The 19,136-nt window shown below is 39.8% G+C and overlaps 1 protein-coding gene across 2 annotated transcripts in view; it reads right to left on the bottom strand.

Annotated features, from left to right (window-relative positions):
* The window catches only part of LOC101919882 (formin-F), a 52,184-nt gene that overhangs the window by 28,717 nt on the left and 4,331 nt on the right, over window positions 1-19,136 (bottom strand). For both annotated transcript variants that reach the window (XR_008748762.1, XM_055814008.1), the window contains exons 2-8: window positions 10,649-10,753; window positions 8,622-8,708; window positions 6,527-6,700; window positions 4,862-5,010; window positions 2,520-2,696; window positions 1,481-1,901; window positions 1,135-1,297 (exon numbers count right to left, since the gene is read on the bottom strand). Coding sequence is in view for 1 of the 2 variants with exons in the window: in XM_055814008.1 (XP_055669983.1) it covers window positions 1,135-1,297; window positions 1,481-1,901; window positions 2,520-2,696; window positions 4,862-5,010; window positions 6,527-6,700; window positions 8,622-8,708; window positions 10,649-10,753 (1,276 nt within the window). In the remaining variant the exon portion in view is untranslated. The remainder of the gene's footprint in view (window positions 1-1,134; window positions 1,298-1,480; window positions 1,902-2,519; window positions 2,697-4,861; window positions 5,011-6,526; window positions 6,701-8,621; window positions 8,709-10,648; window positions 10,754-19,136) is intronic.

The following is a 19,136-nucleotide window of genomic DNA, read 5'->3' as shown; positions in this document are numbered from 1 at the left end:
ATGGTGCTATTTGCAAACTAAAAGAAATTTCCTCAAAGAAACTGCAATAATTTGATAGATAAAAGTGTTATTACAAAATTCCTTTTTATCTGCAACAGTCCTTTCGTATTACCAACTTCCTTTTAACCCTTCAAATTGTTAGTCAACGGATGCAATAATTCCAACAAGTTATCTCCATTTACAGTTCCCAATTAAAACTTTACCCAATCTCCAAAATATATTCTTTCTTATCAATATTCATAAAGATTAAATCATGACAACTTCAAAATTAACTACCCCGAGTCCTTTACACATGTAACATTTCTTAAAACATCACTACATTACAGAACTTTTTTGGAAAGACATCTCTGTAATAGAAATCAGTAGTCTTTGAAGAGCAATTACTCTCCCTCCTTTAGTATCTACCACTTCTCATCAAAGTAATTGAAAGATCTTTACATCATTTCATTAGTAAGGCCAGAACTATGTGTTAAACTGCTTCATCAGCTGTGAAAGACTGTTCTGAGTCAGGCCTTTGGCAGAACCTTTTCGGGGATATGAGAGGGAAGGATCCTACCGTGACCATTCAAGACAGCTGCACACAGGTAAGCTATGGGCCAGAGAAAGGCCAGAGAGCTCCTGTGACCTGGCTGTAGCTGCCTCAAAGGCTTGTTGCACCAACCCATCTACACCTAGGTGAATATTTGTGAACTCAAGGTAGGAGAGGGACTGAGCACAGCACTCAAAGTTCTAGCTACCAAGCTGTTTCTGTTGATTTGTTTCACCTGGACAGCCCACAAAATTTGAAAAGCCTTTGAAGGCAGAGTCCAAACGCTAATTTCACAGGTGTCATACGTGATTTTACGTGTCTACCCTAGTGCAACAGCATCACAGCTCCATGGCACAACCATGTTTTGTACAAGAAGAGGAGAAGCTTCGTGCTTCTACTCTACATCATAAAGGACTACATTTAGAGCAACCGAGCCATAAAGTTTATTTTTTATAAATGAGTAGAGGGGCACTGAATTAAAAGGTAATTTAGACACAGGCTTGTATCATTGTCTACAGAATGATAGAAAGTACAAATAGAAAACGCACACAGTGCTCACCCCAGGTTTCCAGATAGGAGCACACAGTTCTTGCTAACATACTTACTAAAGTTATGCGCAACTTTCTGATCTAGCATGATGTGCTGATTCACTGAAGGCTCGCTGCCTGAAAATGCTGCCACGTCCTGGATCTGGAACTGATCACAGAGTCTGGATACATCTATTTTCTTCTTGCATGGGTCACATGATCCCCAAACAGATTTTTGGATCTAAAAATATAGAAGTGACAGGGTGAACAAAAAGCCAAAAGAACAGAGGCACTTAGTTTCATCCAAACATAGAGAAGGGCATGCAGGTTGTTTTGTAGCACTACTGTACTTTTATGATAACTATACATGTAATACAAACTACAATATTTATTTTTTAACAGCTACCATCAGTTTCATCCTCACCTTATCACAAGGAACAACATCCCAGTGAAAGGCTTTGGTTCTCTTTGTTGATGGAGAGAGGCTGCAGGGCTGCAGGAACACAGGTGGGGCTGGTGGTACCTCTGCCTTACTTATGGGAAGAGATGGTGATGCTGGGGCTGCTTCTCCCTCTGCAGGCTTTGTCTGGGGGCCTGAAGACTTGTTCACACAGGTTGTTGCGGAACTCACAGCGAAGTGGAAGGCCTCCTCTTTCTGTTCATTCAAAGGTACAGTAAAATCCTCATAATCAGCTTCAGAGGAGGTGCATCCTTGAGATCCCTCCTGAGGCAGCGAGGCACCCTTGCACGGCTGACAGTACCTTTCTATGAGAGACACCCATTCATTCTGGAGCTTGCTAACATCCTCTGTCCTGTTATTTTGGACAGTAAAGGGTATTCGAAACCTGAAATATAAGGATGTCATATATAAATGCAAGGAAGTGTAAATAACACGCTGACTAACACAGCCACAGATATTTCTTATTTAAGCAGAATGATGTTCAGCAGCTTTACTTGTCAAAGAAGCCCAGTGCTGCTGACTCTGACCTTTTCAGGCAGAGTTAATTGCTTACGTGTCTGAGGTTAGAGAGCTGAAATTTTGCCATATATTGACTCTGTGGTGCAGTTACCTCATAATTCCTCTTCTCCACCTTGGGGGAAGGTGAACAATGTGCTACGTCTTACTGTGCTTGTTGCACAAGCTAGGCAGAACCTGTTCACACATCAGTCCTATCAAGCTGAATGATGTATCCCCTTCACTGGCTCCTGACATGACAACTAGACAAGTCTTTGTGGGCAGTATTTCAATGTATCTTCCCCATTCCATAATGTGGTACTATTGATTCCTCCTTAAAATACTCATCAAATCACTGCAAACCACTGGGAGAGGTAATTATATATAATTCTGGTGGCTGCGTTTCTCCACTGCTGCATTTTGTTCTGAGACACTGAGATTCTCTGTTGCTTGACCTTGTTTTCAGTAGTTCTGCTTTAACAAAATTTTAATTACCAACTATACTTACAAATAATTGTGTTCTTTGGTCTGAACTGAAAAGGTACTGCATCCATTCTCCTTGCTGACACTCACATTACCACCTGCCAAATTAATTGTATTCGTTACAGGGTCTGCAGTCTTGTTCTTTCCTCCCAGACCTATGCAATATAAAGTCAACTCTCCTTCACGTAGTTGCACCAAGTACCTGAAGGACAAGGAATGGAGATATATTTTATTCTTCACTGACTACTTATTTACACAAGCCTTGCCTTTTTAAAACATTTTCTAATGTCAATAATCCTCCACATTTATAGCATCTTCCATGGAACAAAGAGTACCAATACTAAAGCATAAAACCTTTGAGATAAGAGCTTCTTATTCTGACACCCAAGTAAACTGTGACATAAAATATGAATTTCCAGCCTGCCAAGCCTAATGAAAGCACTAAAACTAAGATCTGACAATCAACTGAAAACTACCCCAGTCCTGTTAATTTGTTAGCCACACAGTGTCCCTCCCACTCCATTTATTCTTCTTGTTTGTTTGGGACGGTGGGTCTTTTGGACTACGAGCTTTTAAATGAAATCACCGATTGAGTTTCTGTGTCTTCCAGGTTTCATTGCCACCAAGCTCTAAAGAAGTCACTGTAATATAAGTCAGTGCCCAACCTTATACTCCAATAACTCTTGCTCTTGGAAATACCTCTGCACATGCTCTTATTCCATGTGGACTGATCCTGGTTCTCCCTTGTTCCCACAAGTCACTTGACAGGAAAGAGCCAAAGCATTCTGCTCTCAGGGGCTTCTATCAGAAGTGACTGTGCCAAATTCTGGGTGTTACATATTGAAATGATATATTAATCCTGGCAGAAATTGCCTAACCATACACAGCTTCTATTACAGCAGAATCTTCTGCTTCAGTTTCTCCTCTAGGATTCTGCTCTGCTGCTTGTAACAAAGGTCCCACATTCAACAGCAAGTGGGGCTTTACTGTATGTGTTTTTTATTCTTATTTAAGCATTTGCATTCTCATTTTTCTTGAGGGTTACTGCATTTCTTTATCATTCTGACAGTTCTATCAGACCTTTCTTTTCCTCCAGTCTCTCTTCAAGGTGTGGCTAGTTGATTAAGGTGTTCTATGAGGAATTTAAATAAGTTTAGCAGCTCCAGAAGGATTAAACATAAAATATAAATTGCATCTATTCCCACATAAACAGCCAAAGTGATAAGAATTGTTTAATGGAGCTGGCAGTTATATTGATCTACCCTTTCTTTAAAGCAGGGACTTATAGTTTAATCGGATCTCCAGATGTTTCCACCATTATTTACTTTGCCAAAAAAAAAAAAAAAAAGAGAGAGAGGTTTAATATCAAGAAGAAAGCAACAAGGGCTTTGCTTCACAAGATAAATAAAAATCAATTTTTGTTTGTTAACAAACTTGTTAAATGTTGCAATGTAACAAATCCTGGACACACTTGAGGATAGTGTTTACAAGGCATACAGTGGTAGCCTTTTAAAAACAATTAAAATCATTTTCTGTGAACTGTGAAGTCTTTTGAGATAATTGCCCTGTGCAGATAATTACAATGTTAAATTTTTTTCATTAGGTTTTGCTAGACAGGTTTGGGGTTTTTTCCCCCCTCTTTCTCTCCTTTGATAGTATAAGCAATTTCCAGGTATTTTAGGAGCTGGCTCAGGGGAAGGGTGGGTTTCTGGAGAATGGGATGCAAACTATGTAAACTCATTGCAGCTGGTTCACTAGTTCAGTAATAGAATAAGCGGAAGCAAAAGCCATGCTTATCTGCAGCAGTTCAGGGGCTGAACGAAATAGTGGTGACACTCCATTTCCCAATGAATAATGATTCTGGTCTCTGCAACCACCACCCCATTAGGCCACCTTGGATGGTCATCCCACAGGAGGGGAGTTCAGAACATTACAAGAACCAGCTACAAATTTTGGGGCAGCCATTTGGCCAGTGTGAGTCAACGTTCTCCAGCAGGGCTCCCATACCCCTCATCTGCTTTGCCAGCCTTTTGTTTTTTCCTTTTCCTTATGACTGAAAATGGAGTAAAAAGTGAGAAGCTAAACGTAAAGAAGCCTCACCATTAAAATCACTCAGAGCACCATCACCATTACATATTTTGTTATAACGCACACAGCAGTCTCTTGCACACACCAGAATTCCATTTTGTTGGGTATTGCACTAACAGTTAATTTCAACATTTTCATTTCATGCACATTTGGCCTCTACGTCTTAACTTTAAAAAGCAATTAAATAATTAATTTATTATCAGCAAATGAAAATCTTAAAGTATTTGAAATTTTAACAAAATCCACAGCCCAGAGGTCTACAAAAATTGCTGTTCATACTTCACCCATTCAGTGGATGTCAAAGTATTTTGCTGCAAATCCAGCAGTCCTTCATGTATCACTTCGCATTCTGCAGGTCTTCCAGAGCAGGACTCTGCTGGTCTCTTGTATGAATTGCTCTGTATAACTCTGCTCAGAAGGTATGTTATCTACGTAATAAGTGGCAGCAGAAAGAATATATTTTCCATGTTAATTCTTTTGAAAAAGACATTAAAGGTGGGTTATTCAAGTATAAAAATGATAGACAGCACTATAAGCAGCAGCCAAATAGGTAAAATAAATTAACGTTAAATAAATAGCCTCTTTCTATGATGCTAAACTGCTTAACTGCAATTTGGTTTTATGTCCACAGTTCTAAACCTGTCGGTGTAAGGAGAATATAATTTTATTCTGGAGGGGTTACTGTAAAATATAATTTTACTTTTGTAATTCATATACGAAGCAATCTAGGGCAAAGTTTCTGTTCAGCTCTGTCCAAGCCCAGGTAGTACTTGATTGCTTTGGCTCAAAATCTCAGAGAAACCCAGCAGAAAAATGAATGCTTGCCTACAGCTGAAGATAGCATGGATTAAGGTGGGTGTGAATTTAAAGTGCTCTTTTTGTTATACAGGGGCACATTTGAGTGTTCTTACTACAGAATACACATACCTTTTTGAGCTCTTCTGCTAAATATAATATATTTGGAAAATCAAGCCAATCAATCATGAGACACTGTTCAACTGGAATAAAAGTTTCTGCACATGGAACGAACAGTTGATTTTCACAAGGGGTGTATCCCTGTCTAACAAGCCCCTTAATAATAAGTCACAGCACAAGTTTGGATGCAAACTCTTCCATGCTTTTTGAGAGTTTGTGCCTCAGCCTAAATCATGCAGCTTGCTGCAGTGCCTCCGCAGTGGGATGACACAAGCCCTAAGACATGATCACCCCTGAACACACAGGGCATCTGCATTCAGGTGAAAAGCTAGTGCTAACAGCAGAACTAGAATTTCTCAAGTTTTAGTGTAGACCCTAGTTATCCTACCTGGAATATTTAATTGGACCTAGAACTCAAAAGGAGCTGAGACCTCAAAATGAAACAGCTCATACAAAATCTTGCAACACTGAATCATTTAATTAAACAAACATCTAGTTGCACCTAGTCTATCTTCCTCTGATAATTTTATAATTCCAGTGTATTTTGACAGTAAAAGATGAACTACCAGGTCTTTTCCTTTTCACAGCATCAGATGGCCTCATTCATTCTTCTTAAAAGCATGCATTTTAATAAATATCTTATACATAGAAAAAAGAAGTGTTTAGAAAATTTCAATTAAGATGCAACTGTGCACATCATCAGTTTTGTTTGCTGGTTTTAATACAATCTCAGACCAGTTAGATTCCAGGTATAGCTGAAGAAATGCACCCGCTTTCATATCGCATCTTGAGCTGGCTTTACATCTTCAGTCCCAGTGAACTGTAGCAAAATCCTAAGGCCAAACATTATCCTGAACTCACATTTCCTTTGTTCCATGTATGAACATACACAGAATAAAGACATACCTACTTCTTTGTTTGCACAATGCACTGCATAACAATTCCCATTTATGACTGGGACCTGCTGGGTTCTACCATAACGTTAGCTGTTATTTATAGCAATCTGTCTATGACATTGTAAAAACTTACCTTCCTTTTATCATCAAGAGACACTGCTTCCAGCTCATAATCTTGTCGTCCATGAAACACAATGCTGAAGCGCCTCCTTTCAGTATCTTCACAGGCTTTGACTTGTGAGAAAGGAAACTGTTTCTTAATAATTCCTTTTTCAATGTTAAAAATGGTCCTTGTGTTGAAATCAATCTGGAATAGAAAGTTCTTCATTACTTGACTCCATCGCTTCTCTTCATTGAAAGGGAAAAACAGCATCCTCAATATTACCACGCAAGGGCATTTAGATAAAGGACCAGCTTAGAATATGTATCTATCTTGCCGATGACTAGAATATAAAAATGACATTCCATCATCAAGATACTGCCCTATATTTGTTTTAGTTACAAAACAAACAGATATTCATTGTAACTGTGTTTCCTTATCGCTTTTGATGAATATGCATCAATTTGTCACTCTGAAATATTATTTCTTTTTAAATTCCTCTTGTCTTATACAACCCAGTGCAAAAAAACTCCCACTCAGCAGTAGTGATAGCACAAACTACTGGCACGGCCACCTCAGTAGAGATTCGGTTTCTAACTGCTTCAGCCTGTGCCCCTGTACTAAAATGAAAGTGGTTATTTCTCCGATAGCTGCTTCTGTGTCAGAAAGAGACACAGATTTCTCTGTTGAGAAATTACTTTCTGATATAAATACTATTGCATGTTGATTTAGATCTTATCTAATACAGATAATTTTTTTTTGTCTATGTCTCTATACATATATGTGCACATATAGGTGAAGGGAGCAATGATAACAGCCAATAAAGTTATTTTAGTGCTGTTTCACAGCCATAACAATTAAAAATTGTTTGCTTCAAAATAAAATTATTATTCTTCCACTGCATCATCTGTGTTTGCAGTGTTAAAAACTGGTACAGACAGATTCTGGTATCTGTTCTGTGTGTAGGTCCCTGCTGAGCAGAAACAGCTTTGTTGATACAATAAGATGTGAATATTATCTGACCACCCAGCCTCACTGAGGGCAGCCCACAGAGAAGGCAAACTCAGAAGAGTCTCAGATCTTGCCCAAGTTAGATATTTACCTTCTATCATAAATGATTGTTGGCACCTTTCATTGCTATAGTGCAGACCACACCAACCAAACCCTTACATGGTGCCCTTTCCCTCCGTTCTGTTTATAGCAGGAAATCTCCAAAGCAGAACCATTCTCATTATTACCTCTGACTTTTGAAGGCTGCTGTAATTAGAGATAACTTCCGCATCTAATATAGCTTTCTCCAATTTTCCATCAGCTTTATGTCTAAACGAATAATCTTTTAATTCCAAAAAACAGTGGATATTGAGGGAAATAAGGAGATTATATTTCCTATGGTTAAGATGTAGTAAACAAAAAACCACCCTCTAGCATGTATGACTTGGACTTGCTTATGATCAAATTTTGTCCAAACTACAGGAAAAATTCAGCGGAATCCAGGTTCCCGGAAACATTAAACCTCTGTCACTGATTCTACTTCATGGAATCAAGAAATCACCATCTAGTGTTATTGACAAAATTTTGCTTTAATATCGTACAAGTCAATAAAGCCTTAAGGGTTCATAATGTCAAAAAAAGAATTCACAGGATAGAGTAACCAGAGGTGAGATGCATAGTCCGCCACATGAACCCTCTGAGCATCCCCAGGAACATGTCTTCCCAAGCTTTAGAGAGTGCGGTTGAAGTGATGTCATGTCAAAAGGGACAGATATTTAAGTATGTCTACAGCACTTGTATACATTCACTGTTGCTAACTCGGCAGAACAACTCCCAGGCAGAACCCATTATAATCAATCATCTTTATGACAAATCATGTTTTTCAGAGGTGAAATAACCTCTTAGATTATGAAGTCCCTTCTACAGCCTTCCCAGGGACTTAGTAGAGGCAGTTTCAGATATTGCCCACAGAATACTTTTGGTGTAGAAGGTAGAAATTTTGTTCAATACCTTATACTCTCTGATAGCTCCCTGAACCACAAGATTTTTTTTAAGTTATCTCATAACATTTACCAAGCAACCTAAACATCCTATATTTTTGATACATTGCTTCAAAAGTGAGAATTTTTAAAGTTACCTGCAAAATTCGTTTCTGCCACCGATAGTGTTTGTATTTGTAGATAATGAAGTTAAATTGTGAGCCAGTTAGCAAGTCCTGTGAATCCTGAAAAACAGAAATCAGCAACATGTCCAGCACTGCCAATTTTTGTCCACTCAAATCCAGTCATTTCCTCAGGTGAAGTCTCCCTCAGTGAACAGTGTTCAAACAGCGCTGGGGGCTCTGCAGAAGAACTCCACTTGGAGATACATGGAAGCATCCTCCTGACCTGATTTCCACAAGCACAAAATATCCACAAGTCCTGCTGAACCAATGAAGGGATCACGGATTGGGACAGAAGGTGAAAGGCAGAGCAGAAACAGGAAGACGGGATGGAGAAGAGCAGAGCCCAGGGAGTCATACTAAACATATTTCAACACACGAGAGTAAAAGCAGTCTATCAAACAGGCTAAGTGGCAAACAACCACCATATGTGACTTCAAAGAAAAACATTTACAGATCCTTGAATGCAGTGCAGTAAAATGGAAGATGTTTGTTCCTTGGTTTATGTGGGGCTATACCATTTTTATCTGGTCCCTTACAGTAGCTGTATTGTGTGCATAGAAATAACTAATTTTGCAATCTTCAGAAAAATGTAGGGAAGGGAAGGCCATGATCCAGCTATATTAAATTTCATTTAATTCTAATAATTAGCTATCAAAAAACTTGAACATGGCAGAAGTAGAAAAGGAACCCTTTCTTTTCTTAGTCTGAGAATATATTTCCATGTAGTCTTACACTGCTGAGTTTAATATTGTTGACTGTATCCCTTCTGCAAAACTTGCATTGCTTTTTTATTAGTATTTATTTTTGCTTCTCCTTCTACTTCTTTCCAGCCAAGAAGTTAATAAGCAGTTCAGAAAGCTATTTTTAAAAATTCCAAAAAGCACCAGGTTTATCTCAAAATCACTATCAGCTCCTGTGATGCAAAAAAAAAAAAAAAAAAAAAAAAAAAATCCAGATTGTGTCATTAGCACATCACAAGATTTCCCTGTTTCCTGGAGATGCTGCCATAGGGAGGCTGGTTCAAAAATACAGAGCAGAAGAGGAAATAGTGAAAATTTCTCCAAATAATTCTCTGCTGGCACTTCTGTGGGGATGATGGACAAAGATTTCAATGACAGAGATACTGGACAGGGATTATGGAGAGGAGGACAAGGGTGATATACTAATGTACAAATTAATGTGCTCCTCATTCTCAAACCATTTTCACTCACCATTACCAACTTCTACTTTTCTCAGCAAAGAGCTTCCATGCTTTCTATAAAACAGAAAGATGCTAATGAGCCGGTTCTGATCGTCAGTGAAGAGGTGAAGGTTTTAACAGCAGAAAAATTAATTTTTTGTGTCTCAACCTGATCCTGAAGAAATCTCTGTACTAGACCTCTTGGTCTCCTTGACCTATGCTCAGCAAAGCTATGTTGTTGTGGGACCCAAAAACAGTTTTAAGCCACCTTTACACTGATTCTGGTTTTGCCTGATGGAAGGTCAGAGCCAACCATAAGCAGTGTTAGAACTGAAGTCACACTGGCCAAGGCTTTGTACCTTGTAGCCAGCCGTTCTCACGGCCATGCACAATGCTAAGTTGTCAGACGCTCTTATGGTGACCAGTCATGCCCCAAAGACAACCCATCACTAGAAGAACCCTCAAGGATTTGATCCATCATTTTCCCAAGGATTTTGCTCTACTTTTATTGTTACAGTACTTGATGCTGCACTCACAACAACGAAACTCACATGGATGGGTCTGATCTAGATTTAACTACTCGTTCCAGGTAATGCCAGCCGTGTAGCTGCAGCATCTGCATGGGATATCCATTACATAGGATACAGGTAGCATTATTTCCTGAAATATTTGGTTATAAACTGGAGCGTATATGTTTGCACAAGTTGGGATTGCATCTTTGAAAGCAATACGGACATGCTCCTAATGCTCAGCCAGCCTCTCCAACAACAAGTTCATACATTTGAATGTCTTGCAAAATAGATCAAAGGATTGACCTTACCTTTTCAGCATACACCTCTTTCTGTGCCAAATGTAAAGCTCCTTCAACGCTCACTTCTTTATTTTTCACCATGTTCATAATTTTGAGGAGTTTTTCCTGGCTTAACTGGAAAAAAAGGGTCAAATGCTTTTAAAGACTGTTTTTTCACTGCAATATTAAGGATACAAAGTGCTTGTGGCAGTTACAGCTGCAGTATCTGACATAAAATTACAATTTCTTTCATATTTTATGTTCTATCGACAACCTGCCCAGCAAATATAATCTGCCTTTGAAATCTGGTGAGAATCCACAAGATATCAAATATACAGGGGCTTTTACAATTTTAGAAGATGGGGTGGTAATATCTGGAGGTAGAACTGCAAGGAAGAAATCTTTTTTAGTTTGAAAATCTGGCAAGAAGTGAAAACATCAATTTTGCATGCTTGCCTGTGTCTTACCCTTAAAGTACTGCATACAGGGAACATGAAAGCAAAATCAGGGCCATTTGAAATTTCCAGGGCGGGGGGGGTGGGGGGGGCGGGCATGGGGGGGAATCGATGTTTGTACCAGCAGGTACAGCTGCCACATTAACTTATCTAAACACATTAACAAGCCAGCGTTACACTTCCCCTTTCTTTTGCCAAAAAAAGGAGGTTGCACTGACAATAAACTTACACACAAATGTATGTTGCTCTTAAGTGAACCAGGTGGGGATTGCAATGCCAAACAGGAATCAAGCACACAAAAAAAGCCAGTGGAGCTACCAGGGCCCCAGAACTACAGCAGCTTACACTGTTGGCAAAGCTCTTTCGCAGACTGTGTAGAAAGAATAAACAATTCCCCTTTGAGACAGACCAAAGAGTTCCCTTGTGTGATATCCATTCCTCAACAGTAGCAGAATTGGAAATTTGGAAGGAGTGTGTAGGTTTTATCACCAGAGCTCAGGAACTTGTGATTATTTTATCCAGTAGCTTAGCTACAATATTCAATTAGCTGCAATATACAGCGCTTCCTATCCCCCCGGAGAATGACTTCACTGCAAGGAGGTAAGTTACTACAGTAAAATCTTCCAAATCATCCTTTTCAAACTCTTTCACATGGACATCCAAGGTGAGGAGCCCACCCCAGGAGCACTGCCCAGCCTGCACAGGAGCAAGAGGAAGGGGCAGGAGAGCTGGCTGTGGGAATGGCAAGTCCCCCCCTGCCCCACATCCCTGTTGCTGGAGCTGCCGGGAAAACCAGCATATTCAGAGCAAGGCAGCTCAAAGCATCTCTGACTTTGGCTACCCCAAGGACAAGGCACCGAGAGAGCCTGGAGTGGGTTTTGCTGTTTCTGCCATAGGAAAAAGAAGGCAAAGAGCTATAGACAGGTATCCCTAGAGAGCCCGGTCCACCACTCGGGAGGGGGAGGCTGGGTGGAAGTCAGGGCTCCAGAGAGCTGCCAGTTTTGCTGCCTGTGACCTGTGATGGTTATGCCCAGCAGTGGCCACTGCACTGCTTCCCAGCCCTCCAAGGCAGCCTCCCACCTGCTTTGCCACCCCCAGCACCTTCTGGTCCTGATCAATCCCTAATCCCTCGCTTTACCTACGCCTACAACTCTCCACAGATACAGCAGCTTCTCTGCTGAACACCCCAGCAAGGCAGCCTGAGAGAGATCCTCTCTGAGACCCTCTCTGAGACTGAGATCCTCTCCACCCACCCAAGCACCACAGCCACCTGGCACACATCCAACGGGCAACAAAAATCACCAGTCACACCGCAGAGGTCAGGGACCGCTAAATCCACAGGTTCTTTTTCCAAGCCACACTGCACCAAACACACTTTAGCTCACCAAATTTCTAACCTCTCAATCAGTTTCTGACCAACAGACATGTTGTATGTTTTTACAGCCTACAAACAAAACTGGGAAGAAAAGAAGAAATATTTTGTTTTTAAAGCCTTGGAATTTTCAATGCTAATATAAAAGTAACTTATGGCATAGCTCCCAGCTGCAAATAGTAATGTGAACAGTGAGGAAAGAATGAAAGCAGTCTGATAATTCATTCACATTTGCTGAGGCACAGAAGGTTCCTACAATGACCTTCACATTCTGTATTTGAATTTTAAACGGCCATATATTTACACCACACATACATTGTATACAATTAGATCTTAACAAGATAATTCCCCACTGAACAGACTCTGCGTAAGCAAACAAGAATATGTATGTATCTGAATTGAAAAATATAGTTTCCTTAATACTAAGATCTCTCAGCTTTGAAGTGCAAGATTCTATTTATACAGGATAGCAATTCTTGATAGGAAGTTGGATAGTATGTTTGCAACTGGTAGGGCTTTTTGTATGAAAGGTTCAAAGATTTTGCAGCAGGATGACAACGATAACATAAAGATAACATTTTAGTCTTTTTTTCAAAGGCACAGTCTGATTAACACAAACACGAAAACTATTTCCCTCGCTTCAGTACACAATTCGATGAACAAGTTCAGTTCTCATTTGAACCTCATGGTGTTGTCCAGCTACACAATACATCATACACAGCTGCAGGGATGCTTCCTAAGAGTGGCCAATAAAACAAGAGTTTCAGCTTGAAAACTCTGAGGTTTTGAATTTTTTTTCTAGGATATAGGTGATTTGGGTTACCATCCCTGTTGTCATGCAAGCAGGCTCCATACTCTGCAGTGCCCCAAGCACTGGGTATTTTAAGGTCTGTCTTTCTGGCCAAATAACCTATCTAGGACCAAGAAACCCTGCCACAACACCTCTATCAAAACCAAGACATTTTCTTGTAATTCACTGTGTTTCTCTTTTGCATTACTGAAAATTTTCAAAAGTTGTTTGGGTTTGTTTTTTTTTAATTTTTACCAAAAAAAAATACAGAAGGGAATACATCTTTGGCTCTACGAAGTATTCAACTCCTCATTCCACTTACCTTCACCAAAGTCTCCTGTAAACTAGAATGATATTCTGCCCAAGACATGAAAACAACAGGGAACATCTCTTAATTTGCTTAATAATGTATGCACAAAAATATTTGCAAAAGAGAAGCAAACCATTTTGTATATTGCAAATGCAGGAAGGGTAGTTAGTAAGTTAGGCTACTGACAGTTAATGCATTCCCCAGAGAGCACACAAAAGATAGTGCTTGGTACAGGTTATTTTTAACAGCACCCTGTTGTTTTAACGTCTCTGTTAACTCTCTTTCTCTCTGCACATCTGCAAGCAGGAGGGAAACATTTCAACACATGAGAGGCAAAAAAGGCACTTTTCAGCTTATGAGAACTGTCAAAATTATTTGTCAGAAGTCTGTCTGGCTTGCTCAGGTTTTTGACAACCACACGTTAGCATGGTATTTTTACTTGCAAACAAGACTTGAGTAACAGATCCTGACCTTTATCATTTTGTATCTCTGGGGCTTTTCTCTCAGCACATCACCATGTTTTTAATGCTCATTCTTGTGTTTGTTTTGGTGGGTTTTTTTTCTTGAAAAGAAAACAAGTTTTGTGTTATTATCCACTAAAATGCCATTAAGTCAGATTGTGTTATATTGCCTAATAGAATGTGAGTGGTGCAACCAAACAGAATGTTTTTATAAAAGTTTTGTTATCCAACCTTGATTTAAAAAAATTAAATGCTTCTATTATACAGCATGCACATTAAGGAAATACATGAGATTGCATTAATAATGCATTCATTTACCTGCCAGCTTAAAGAAGCTTGTTTAATACAAATTAAATCTTCACGACCCACCCAAGAGTCAGTATAGCCACGTAAGTGATTTGAAAGAAAAATCAGCGCTCACAATTGAAGGAAGAGCGTGGGGCTCCAGGCGTTCTCTGTATATCCATTACTCTGCAGGGCGAGGTATTTATATTTTTGGCATTGACATGGTATAAAATGTGCTTAGTGGCAAGATACGAGATTTCTGGCTTATTCTTGGGCAGCTGCCAACACAGTACTCTACATGACCCCTTCCAGGGCTTCCTGGCACTCTCCCTTTGCCCAGCAGAGTCTCACAAGAGGCCCTAAAAGGTATGGAAGGTCTTGCATGTAGTCTTCATACTGTGGAAATATTACTCTAATGACTCCAGAAACGTTCCCATTCTGATGCTCCAGACCTTCTGAGCATCAACCAGAAAGAGGGGTTAAAGCCACATCATCTTCTACAGCTGATTGAGTGAAGCAGTGGAAGGCGTACTGAGCATGTTCAAGAACAAGACAGGCTAACAGCATCCTGTGCCTCCTCCTTCTGACACTCGCCCTCTAACACGCACTAGTCCCCAATCCCATGGTTTGCTGTCTCCTGTGCAGTCAGCAGAGATGCCTGGGCTTCTCTCGGTGGCAATTCACCGCATGTTAAGACCCGTCTCATTATCTGACAACTCTTTCTCTCTATTACCTACAGAAGAATTTGAACTACGTGACTTTTGCTCAGCTTATTCTTATTCTGCAGACCATCCTACCGGGATCGTAATATGACAGCAATCTCTCACAGAACTCCTGGAATGTGTGTACGTATACCCACAGAGATGTAAAGCAAGAAGTCTGGCTGCCAGTCAGCTATAGATATGATCTCAATTATTACAAATACTGGCACAATTCAGCAAGACATTATTTCCAGTTTACTTAGGTGAAGATCATAGCTAATATGCACTGAGCTCTATCATTTCCTGTGACAACAAAACCAAGTCATGCAGAAATCCTGCTCCCGGTACAAATGAGGGGAAATTTTTATTCAAGTCTAGTCAAGCCTTTCACTGTTAAGCATTCCTTACACTTGTCCTTGTTAAACATTAACAGTGTTAAACATTCTCATCTGCTTGCTACAAGAAGCAGGAGACAAACCAGCTCCTGGCTGCCGTGGGAGCCAGAAGGGAAGGCTGGACCGAGCAGGCTTCTTCCTCACCCTCTGCACACCACAGCAGCATTTCCCTTTTAGCACTGCTGGGAGCAATGCTCCACAGGACAAAAGAACTCAATCCAACAGGGAAGAGCCAAGTAGTGGCTACATATTGCTTTACAGAGATCTCACAAATTTCTCGACACAAAGCTGCCTGAATGCTATCCTTGTCCACACAAAAAATATGCTGTTTTAACATACATGCCTGACTTTTTTTTTTTTTATCCAGCATAGGGTCATATTTTCATTCATTTTGGAGTGCTTTTTTTTTTTTTTTAAATACTGTTTTTAATAACTGAATATTTTGTTTTCTATCCAGAACAGCAGGATAAAGCAACTTCAAGGTAAAGCTTTCTGGGGATTTTTTGTTGACTTGGTGCATTCCAGCTACGGTGCACAACACTTTCTGCAAAGCAAGTACAGTGTAGCAGCTTAAAAATAAGTGCCAAGATGTAATACGGTGATTGACCTGTAATGAAATTTCAAGTAGCAACTTCCTTTTCCAAGATGTGCTTTTAAAGAAAACATTATTTATTTTTTTTAAATCAAAGGCACTGGGTTAGTTTACCATAGATATTTGTCTTCCTCAAAATAGTATGCTGAACTGCACTCTGCCTGAATGTTAAACATGTCATGTAAGCGATTTTAAAGACAGCAAACACAATCTGGGTTGCCTTAAAAGTTCTGGTCTGGTGTTATCAGCTTTCATCCTTCAACACATTCGCTTTTACCAGGTTTGAACTTGGCCCAAAGTGTACCGAGTGCTCCCATATATTTACAGGGGAGTGGCTGTCTTCTATGATTGGGGTATCTGAAAAGCCTTCACTTGTAATTTACATGAAATATCAATACAGATGACTGATGTGATATTTTTATGTGGCAATACCATCTTTTGTAGCCAGTCATAGAGATAGACTAATATTATTTGTCAAACAGAGCTGCTATTCATCAAATAAATTATCCATCTGTAATAATGTTTTTCATTATTTGTTCAGATCTATATCTGGCTGAATAATATCTGTCAACATTTATTCAAAGAAGAAGGTATTCATCAAACAGTAGCTTGATTTCCTTGAAAACACTGGAAATTCTGCCACTTTCAGTAGGAGCTGGAGGAGCCCAAAGCTATTTTATTATAACTATATATATATATATAATTATATAAAGGTATAGAGTGATTAAGTACAACAACAACAAACATCTCAAAAAGCTAGTCTCAAAAATATTTAGGAATCTAAAATATAAACAGGTGCCTGCTGACACGTATATAATACAGCATACAACACAAACTAGTCTACCTACCTCCAGTTTTGAAAATATCACCATATTGAGGAATCTCAATGCCTAAACATTTCTTAAAGTTCCCTCTGAAAAAACGATCATTTATAGGTCTGATACGAAGCGAACGCTTTAGTTTCCCTTGGTCAGCACTTAACAGACCAGCCTGGACTCTCCTGCTCTAACAGCGCTTCGGTCTTGTCAGGAAACAACACTCAAAGTAATTACCAGAATTACACTGCGAAAACTCAAAGGATAAACTGAGTGCTGCTGCACAGGAGGCTGGCGTCACTTTACTATTCAATGCTTTCATTAATGATTTGATGATGTACTAGCGATTTTGTTTATTAAATTTGCAAACTTTGACACAAAGGGAAAGAACTGCAAGCGGGTCACAAGGGGGATTCAAATTCAAAACAAGCTTGTCAAATGAGAGAAGCAATAATATACAGTTCAACAAGCGTCAGGGAGGGGGGGAGTGGAAGCTTGAAAAAGTTCAGCAGGAATTACCATCTTCACATCTTCGCAAGCAGTGGCTGAGGAACACACACTCTTCAGAAAAAGACCCAGAAGTTATAGCCATTTACAAACTAGCACAAGTTAACAACATCATGCTGTGGCAATAAAAGCAAATATCCCACTGGGAGGTCAGAGACAGCAGCACAGTTTGCAAAACATAAGTAAACTTTCCAGCACTCAGCACTGATAAAGGTTTCTGCTAGAATAGCGGGTGAAGTTTTCCATGACTCCAGAAAAAAGCTGGACATGCTGAAGGAGTCCAGATCAAGCCAATAAGAATAATCAGAGCTTTGGAGAAACACAACTTACAAGGAAAGAGAGGAAGGACTGGGATTTCAGAGCCAGGAGAAGGCTGGGAGGTCACAGTCTTCAAGTGCATCAACAGCTGCTGCAAAAAGGAAAGGAGCAGGTTGCTCCCTGTGCGGGAGGATGAAAAGAAATACAATTTAAATTCCAACAAAAGATGTTTGGCTTAGATGTTCGGCAAACAGTAAGGATAACACTAGCCACAGAGCTGTCTAGGAAAGATTATGGAATCTCCCATTACTGAGCACCTTTAAGAAGAGTTAAACAAAACCTTTATGGACTCTGTGGGATACAAAAGCCTTGGATGGTGCTTTGATAGATGCCTTACTAGGCTTTTCTCATACCTAACCTCCTTTTTTAACCCATATTTTGCACACTTGTTTTGCATTTTAATTAAGTCCAAGCCTGAATGCAAAGAACAGTGGTTTTGCTGCTTTTCAAAGCACCACTTTCAGGGAAAGTGGCAGTCAGAGATTTAAAAGATTCTAGAAAACTTCATCCAGCCTATGAGAGTTTATCTGTAGGGCAAAGATGCTCCCTGAAAACCCCTTCTTTCAGGAGACCATGCGCTGCTGGATCAGAACTGGCAGTGCCTGGTTGGGTATTACGCTGCTAGGCATTACCGTGGCGATGAAGTACCAAAGAGCAAGACCTACAGAGAAACCTTTTGCAGCCAGCCTCACCTTATAAGAAATGCAACAATGTTTTCCAAATCCTAACTCGCACATCCTAGGTACTGGTTCAGTCAGGCTCGTATTAAGAGCCTGGGCAAGCCAAGGCAGGGACAGAGATGCCCTCGGCTGTGCAGAACCAAGCCCATGGTGCTTCAGTTCTTCAATACTGATGGAGATTTAAAAAAGATAATTCTTATTTCCGACCCACACCCATTTAGTGCCAATTGTCTATGGAATTTATTTACTACTGACAATTAAAGCTAAGGTGGATGTTTCCAAGGGGCAATCATGAAGTATAAAGACAGTTATACACACCTACATCTTCAAATAAAAATCCCAGCAGTCTTTAAACAGTATTTTTATAAGTTTTCCACTCACACTTCCTTTATATCTCAGTCCAGTTGCTTACAAATATAACCGAGAACTTTGGCTATCTAAAAGCATGATGTATTGCTAAAATTCATGGATTCTATGATTTTGCTGCTTCATGTACTTCGTGTTAAGTAGGTGCAACATTAAGTAATTGAAGCATGCCATTTGAATTACCTGCTGGTGATTTTCTTCAAACACCTACCAAAATATCTTTGCAGGTAGTACTCAAAACAGAAATAAAGACTGCAGAATTTTTAGGTATGATAATAAGTCCTCCATACTTGAAAAGTGCACAACTGAAGTACTGGTGTGGCTACAGTCACGCATTGACACACCATGAGATTCCTGTATATATATGGATGTACAAAGACAAACCTCAGTGTACGCACCATACGATAAAACTTGTCCATGTGTCCTATAGATTGCAACGATTAAAATGTCAACTGTCCCATTCATGCTAGA

This window comes from Falco peregrinus, chromosome 9, assembly GCF_023634155.1.
Source record: "Falco peregrinus isolate bFalPer1 chromosome 9, bFalPer1.pri, whole genome shotgun sequence".
In the NCBI taxonomy this organism is placed as follows: Eukaryota; Metazoa; Chordata; class Aves; order Falconiformes; family Falconidae; genus Falco; species Falco peregrinus.
The sequence above is the reverse complement of the archived record's forward strand: the minus strand, read 5'-3'. Positions and strand labels throughout refer to the sequence as shown.